Source organism: Mytilus trossulus, unplaced genomic scaffold (assembly GCF_036588685.1).
Source record: "Mytilus trossulus isolate FHL-02 unplaced genomic scaffold, PNRI_Mtr1.1.1.hap1 h1tg000772l__unscaffolded, whole genome shotgun sequence".
Classification (NCBI taxonomy): domain Eukaryota; kingdom Metazoa; phylum Mollusca; class Bivalvia; order Mytilida; family Mytilidae; genus Mytilus; species Mytilus trossulus.
Genome location: NW_026963485.1, coordinates 572 through 8,239, shown reverse-complemented (window position 1 = coordinate 8,239; position 7,668 = coordinate 572). Strand labels below are relative to the sequence as shown.

Below are 7,668 nucleotides of genomic sequence, written 5' to 3'. Positions count from 1 at the left end.
GAGAGTAATTGTCTCTCATTTAGCTTCAGAGTTCTACTAGATAGCGTAAGAATAGTCTTTGTTGGGACGGTTTTGGTAATTAGAGGAAGTGTAGCAACCTACTGCAAGTGGTATATAGCTGGAGAGCCATACTACAAGCGGTTTATGGGATTAGTATGGTTGTTTGTGCTGTCTATAGTGTTTATAATCTTAGTTCCTAATTTAGTAATACTTTTAATTGGTTGAGACGGGCTAGGGCTCACCTCATTCCTATTAGTGGCTTATTACCAGAACAATAAGAGGTTATCTGCGGCTATGTTGACAGCTTTGACTAATCGAATTGGGGATGTTTTTGTACTTTTTAGAGTTTCTATTTTTTTAAGAGAAGGGGGGTGGTTAATTTATATATACCACCCAGTGCAGACATGGGTTAATTTAGGGTTTGTGGTAGTTCTTGCAGGTATAACTAAAAGCGCACAAATGCCGTTTTGCGCATGGCTACCTGCTGCCATGGCGGCACCCACACCGGTCTCCTCTTTGGTGCATTCTTCGACATTGGTGACAGCTGGGGTTTATTTGATTCTTCGCTCTTTTTATATTATCAGAGCTAATCCCTTTGTGACTCAAATACTTATAGTCTTAAGACTATTTACTCTAATATTAGCGGGGTCAAGGGCTGTGTTTGCGTTTGACCTAAAAAAGGTAATCGCACTCTCGACTTTGAGGCAGTTAAGGTTAATAATATTCTCGATTTCAATCCTTCTTCCGTCTGTAGCTTTTTTTCATTTAGTAACCCATGCGGTATTTAAAGCTTTGTTGTTTCTAGGCGCAGGGGGTGTTATTCATAGAAACCAAAGAATCCAAGATATCCGGGGGTTAAGAAGCTTGTGGCAAGGATTACCGGTAAGAATGGGTGCAATAACGGTTGCAATTGTGTCCTTGAGAGGGGCCCCGTTTATAAGAGGGTTTTTCTCTAAAGACCTAATAATTGAGCTAAGAATGATAGACAGAAGAATAACTTATGGGTGCTATTTATTAGAGCTAACAGGTTTAATCTTCACTTCTTTTTATAGGGCACGGATTGTATTTAGAGTAATACTTGGGTCTAATTACGTTAATAGCAGAAGTTTGCGGATTAATGAGCACTTAAATATACAAACTCCTTTTCTTAGCCTGTATATTGGGGCTATTATCTTAGGAGGGGTATTAGGGAGGAAAATAGAGAGGTTTGGGTTTGTAGTAGTTCTTGAGAAATATGAGAGAGTCAGAGTATTTCTTATTCCCTTTGTAGGGTTAATTTTGTGATGAGGAGTGCTTAGAAAATTAGGGTCTAAGCCTTGGTCGTCAGCCAAACTATTAAGATTCTTTTTGAGAATGTGGCTCATAGAGAGGCTAACCTCCCACCCCAGAAAAATGGCCTTCTTTAAGGGGTCCAGGATGGTAGCTCAAAGTCTGGATCAAGGTTGACTAGAGCTATTGGGCCCTCAAGGTGCCCATAAGGGACTAGGTCAACTCAGCTGTTTGAATGAAATTGTTCAGAAAAATTATTTTACCTACCAGCTGGTAGTATGAGGGCTGGTGGTAGCGGGGGGCGTAAGCTTAATTATGTTTATATAATGAGAGTTATAGTCATATGTGTAATTTTGATGGCTGTGTTTTCGATTGTCTTAATTGCCAAGCAACCTATTTCTTTAGGGCTAGTGCTATTGAGGGGGTCTATAATTGCATGTGTGGAGGTTGCACTGGAGGTTAGAAGGTTGTTAGGGTTCTTATTGTTCCTAACTTACGTTAGGGGTGTAATAGTCCTGTTCTTGTATGTTTTAAGGATCTACCCCAATGAAGTGTATCGTTTTAATCTAGAGTTTATGGTTCTCGTCAGAAGGTGTTGTGCCAGAGCGGTCCTTATGGGTCTTATGAATTACGAGTACAGAGAAATTAGCGGGTCTTTGTTTCTAAGTTTCATGGCTGAAAGAAGCGGGTTAAGGTTATATATCCTAATAGCTGGTGTGTTACTGTTTGTAATATTAGTGGTGTCGTATTTGTGCATAAAAACCATGGTGCCTTTACGAAGAGTAAAATAAACCTAAAATAGAAGATACAGTAGCTTAATTAAAGCGTCTCATTGAAAATGAGGAAGATGGATACTTTAGTACCTTGTGTCAAATCTGTAGGAGGGTTTGATTATGGCCCTAAATTTATGGGCAAAATGCTTCTCATGATTCTAAATGCGGGCTTGAACAAATTAAGTGCAAGTTCAACATCAGTGGGGAAAATTGGTTAATAAAGGAAACTTTAACCCAGCTTTTTGACAAATTCGGGGTCAATTGATGAATGCCAGCAGCCGCGGTTAGATTCAGTTCGAATATAAATTTAAGCGGATTGGTTAGAGTCAATGTTGTGTTATAAAACTATAAAAAAACTATAGGTGCAGTGTAATGTTAACGGTTTTTTGTGGTTATATTCCTAAAGTTTTAGTGAGCTTCTAACGAATCTATGAAGTGAAACCAGGATTAGATACCCTGTTATCCATAGTTTAAAACAAAAGTTCCTCTTAACTAAACATTTGGTTGTCAAAGAGAAATAAATAGGCGGTGTCTGAGATAGAAAACAGGGGATCCTGGGTGTTAAAGGATAACCCACCTACATTTGAGCCTTGTCTTATTAGTGCGTGTGTATGGTTGTGTTTACTCTAATATGGTGAGTGTCCGGGTAAAATTTTTGGTTATTACTGAAGCTAACTCTTATTTTACTTGCTGAGTTCGGTAAGGTAAGTTACTTTTAGTTAGGTGCAGCTACTAGAATTGGCTATATGCCCATGTAGCACAACTTCAAAAATAATTCAGATTGACATGCAGCTTATGACAAGGTTAATCTGGGATACAGATGTAACTTAAGCAATAATTCAAAGATTGAGCTACTAAAAGGTAGCTCAACTAAGTAGACAAATAAGATAAGAAAACTTGCCTTTGAAGAAGGACTTGTAAGTAAGGGTTAAAAATAAAATTACCCTGAATACAATCAGATGAGTACTAATCGCCCGTCGCTCGCGGGGAAACCTGTGAAAAGTCGTAACAAGGTAGCAGTAACGGAAGTTGCTGCTAGGCTATAATATGCATATATAGTAAATAATATTATATTTGCCTTCCAAGCAAAAGTTCTAATGAAATTAGTGTATGCTGGCCAAATAGTTTAAGCTAAAACGTTGAGCTGTTAATTCAAAATCGCAGTAATTTGCTTTGGCTTGCTTAAGTAGTTTAGGGAAAACATAAGATTTTCATTCTTAAGTCAGATAGTATTTCTCTTAAGTTGTGCTTAGTAGTTAATGTTAATATAACTGAGAACTGCAAATTCTCCATAGTCTAGTTAGGCCTAAGCTTAGTGCCACGTGGGGGATGATCCAGTTGCTTTGATGAAGCAAAGTTCAAAAGTAGTTTTTTGGCACTTAGAACTTCGAAGCGTTATAAAGAAAAATTGTAGTAAGTAGGGCTTTGATTCCTAAAGAAAAAGTTAATCTTCTTCTTCATAAATAAGTTAAAAGTAGTTAATATATAACTTAGAATTGTCAGTTCTAGATTCCTCTTACTGAGGCTTTTTATAATTTATCTTTTTTAAAGAGACGTGCATAATTGTTTTGTGAAAAGTGCACTTGAATTAAAATAGTATAAATAAATTTTAGTACCTTTTGCATAAGGGTTTTTCAAGACAAGTTTAAGAATTTAATTTTCCCGAATAAAAGAGAGTTATTTTTTTGAGTTAAGAAATCGTGGCAGAGATTTAATTAAACTAAAGAATAGCGGCTAGATACTATTCGCGCTTTTAGATATCTGGTTGGCTTAAAAAGATGTGTAAGCATTTTCCTTAACTATTTAAGGGGTAAAATTTTTTGGGTTAAGCTGAAAAATACTAAAATTGATGTTAAAAAAAAATTGGGTTTCTATAGGCTTTAAACTGGCTATTAGATATTAGTGTATTTTAACTAAAACCAGATGGGGAAAAAAGATTAATTGGGTTATTCATTTACTTTAAAATAAGCCTATGGTTGTAGGACCAGTGACTATGATAAAAACGAGTAAAAATATTATTTATTTGGTATTACTATTTTGTTTTACCTTAAAAAACTAAAGGCTAAATAAAAGTTTTTAAACGAATTCGGCAAACTAAACTTCTCGACTGTTTAACAAAAACATTTCCTTTTGATGTAAGTAAAAGGTAGTCCCTGCCCAGTGCAACTAGAGTAATGTTTGTTGTAAACGGCGGCGTTAACGTGAGCGTCCTAAGGTAGCGCGATAATTTGCCTTTCAATTGAAGGATGGTATGAAAGGGTTAACGAAGAAGGTGCTGTGTCTGAAAATTTAATTTAAACTAACTTTAAGGTGAAGAGGCCTTTATGTAAAAGAAGGACGACAAGACCCTATGAAGCTTTATCTTAATTGGAGTTTTTGGCTCTTATACGATTTTGATGGGAGATCAGTGAAAATAAGTCTTTCACTATTATATAAATCTAACTCGTATTTCCTAACTTTATATGTGTGGCTAGCTACTCTAGGGATAACAGCGCAATTTCTCCCGAAAGATGGTATTGGAGGGGAAGATTGCGACCTCGATGTTGGCTTTAGATATCCTAGAGGCGTAGAAGCTTCTAATGGTGGGTCTGTTCGCCCTTTAAAATCTAACATGAGCTGAGTTCAGAACGGCGTGAGCTAGTTCAGTTTCTATCCTCTTTTAAAAATGAGCTAATTTTGTACGAAAGGACTTTTTCGCTAAAGCAACGCTTTGCCCTGGCTCTGTCATTGCTTAAATAATGCTACGCAATAAACTGATTAGTTTATAAAAAGGGTTGCCTTTTATGAAGCTGAAGGCCAATTAGTGGCGGTAGGGCGTGTCGTTGGTTCTTGTTAAAATTAGTATTGCTATTTTATTAAAAAATAGGGTTAAAACGGGTTGCAAATTAGGTAAAAAATAAAACAGTCTATTAATGCAGCCAAAAAGCAGCAATCACCCACCTAAAGAATAAAACAAGGGTTCTAAAAAGGCGGTGTGTAATGGATTTGTGCTAGTAACAGACAAAAAAAAACCAAACACTGTGGAAACCCTTAAGAATGAGGTTTTATAGTGTACCGCATTTCCTGTTACCGGCCGGTACAGTGACCGCAAGGCCTGTTCTCCTGTCCTTTTACACGGAAACCCTGTTGCTGATGCATGTAAAAAGCCCTTAGTTAAGATAACTTATAAGTCAAAGTAAAACTTAATTTTACTTGACATTGTGTATTTTATTGAAAATCTAGTTGCGAATGCCCATACCTGTCCAAACTTGTTTTAGATTATGCTTTACAACCTGTTGTAGATAAGGTTTTGAACCCTTTACAGTGAGTAAGCATTTTTCAGAGTCATGTGAGACTTAACCTAATTAGTGGTAGAAAAAAACAAACTTAAACCTAAATTCTAAAGCTATTTGCTTCCTGTGGTTAATTGTAAACTGCAGGAGAAATGGATCTAAGGTGTTAATTTTTTTCGTTTGCCCTAATTTTGGTTGCTCATGTGATTTTTTGGGGTTTGAAAACTAGACTATCTGTATCTTAAAATCAAAAAATAAATAGAAATCAAGTCATATGAAAGTTCCCAAAGCGTAATTCATGGGTCACTTAAAGTCTAAGCAAAAAAGTAAATCAAAAATAAAATAAAATCAAAATGACACACTAATGCCTGGGGGGGCTGATCTGGAGGGGAGGAAATAGGAAAGCAGGTTAAATAGAGGTGACAAAAATGTGGTGTGCAGCAACAAAATGAAGCTAAATAAAATTGTGAAACGTAGAAGCGTGAGCTTGTAAACAAGGTTGTGAGCGTCTTAAAAAGTAAGTGTTAACAATAGTATGTAATATTAACACGCCTAAAAGGGGGTTAGGTGGGTTATAAACTTACAAAGACTACAAGTGATGAAGTTTATGTCTGGTCCTGAGGTCCCTTTTAAGTGAGTTAGTTTCGTATAAAAGGTTTTTAAGCAAAGCAATGTTCTGTCACAGATCTGAGTGCTATAGACAATATTGTATAGGGCCTTTTTATGTAAATAAACGTGGCGTTAGGCTGTTAAATGTGCTGGTTATAGGATGGTTACATAGCAATAATTACTATATTTGCCTTCTGGGCAAAAATTTTAATGAAATTAGTGTACGCTGGGTGAATAAATTAAGCTAGAATGTTGAGCTGTTAATTGAAAATCCCAGTAATTTGCTTAGGGTATAAGATTCTTATTCTCAAGCCAGATAGCCTGTCTCTTAAGTTGTGTTTAGTTGCTAATGTTAATATAACTGAGAGCTACAAATTCTTCCTAGCTTAGTTGTACGTGGGGGGATGGCCCAGTTGCTTTGATGAAGCTAAGCTCAAAAGTAGTTTATTGCTCTGAGGTGTTATAAAGAAGTATTATAGTACGTAGGACTTTGATTCCTAAAGAAAAAGTTAAAGCTTTTCTTTATAAACAATTTAAGAGGAGTTAATTAGTTTTAGGCTCATCTCACTGAGGTTTTTTAGAATTTATCTTTCTAAAGAAATGCACACGATTGCCTCATAAAAAGCTTACTTGAAGTAAAGTGGGGCAAATAAATTTTAGTACTTCTTGCATAAGGGTAAAGCGAAGAGGCCTGTGTGTAAAAGAAGAGCAACAAGACCCTGCGAAGCTTTATTTTAATTGAAGTTTTTGGGTTTGTTAACCCAAAAGCTTATGCATAGCTTTAAGGTCTCTTTTAAGCGAGCGAGTTTTTAGCTAAAGCAATACTTTGTGACGGATCTGTAATGACATAAATAATATTGTATAATAGGCTGATTAACTTATAAAAAGGGTTCTTTTTATGTAAATGAGTGTGTTGCTTAGTGATAGATTGTTGAATGTGTTGGGCACTAGAGAGGCTGTATGAGAGTGGCTTAGGCAGGGGTTTGCTGCAAAAAAAGGCTTACTGTTAAGGGGTGTGTGAGATGGTTTTTTTTCATATAAAAACTGAGTGTTTAGAATAGACGTTGGAGGAGGGGACTTATGTCAGGGCGGAGGGGGTGACACTGTTAGGGTGCTCCCATTACCTGAAACTATTTCAGCTGTTGGAGATGCTGTTGTGAATGGTGTCGCTGAAGTTGTTCCTGATAATCAGGAGGAAGGGGGCCCCCATGCTGAGGGTGGCTATGTTCCTTTAGAAGAACAAATAGCTGTTGTGGAGCCTGAAGTCCCAGCTAATGTCTGTCAGCCAGTCGAGCAGAGAAATGTGGTTGTAAGTGAAGAAGACAGTGTTCCTGATGTTAGTAAAGACGGGGTCAGTAGTTATTAATGCTCATAGTTAAAGTTTATTGGTGTATTAATAGTTATAATTTATTAAAATAATCCATAAGATAAGCAAAATTACAGTTAATTCGTTTATTGTTAGGCTGTTATGGTCTATTTAAAAACTGGTCAATACGGGTCTCCTTACACCTAATTAACTTGGTTTTAGTGTATGCTTGAAAGGCTACAAAGCCTTTGCGGGGAGTAAGCATTCTTCAGGACCACATGAGATTCAACCTAATTATTGGCAGAGAAAGTGGTGAATTTGACCCTTAAATTCTAAGTTACTTGGGCTCTATAGCTAATTGTAAGCTGTAGGATAATGGGGATTTGAGACGTTTATTTCCTCATTTACCCCAGCTCTGGTTGCTCATGTGGTTTTCGGT

The 7,668-nt window shown here is 36.6% G+C and overlaps 1 protein-coding gene across 1 annotated transcript; it reads left to right on the top strand.

The window, feature by feature from the left end:
- The first annotated feature begins 1,595 nt into the window (after nucleotides 1–1,595).
- LOC134702911 (NADH-ubiquinone oxidoreductase chain 6-like) lies at nucleotides 1,596–2,060 on the top strand. Its single transcript, XM_063563439.1, has one exon. The coding sequence runs from the start codon at nucleotides 1,596–1,598 to the stop codon at nucleotides 2,058–2,060; it is 465 nt and encodes a 154-aa protein (XP_063419509.1).
- Nucleotides 2,061–7,668: the final 5,608 nt, after the last annotated feature.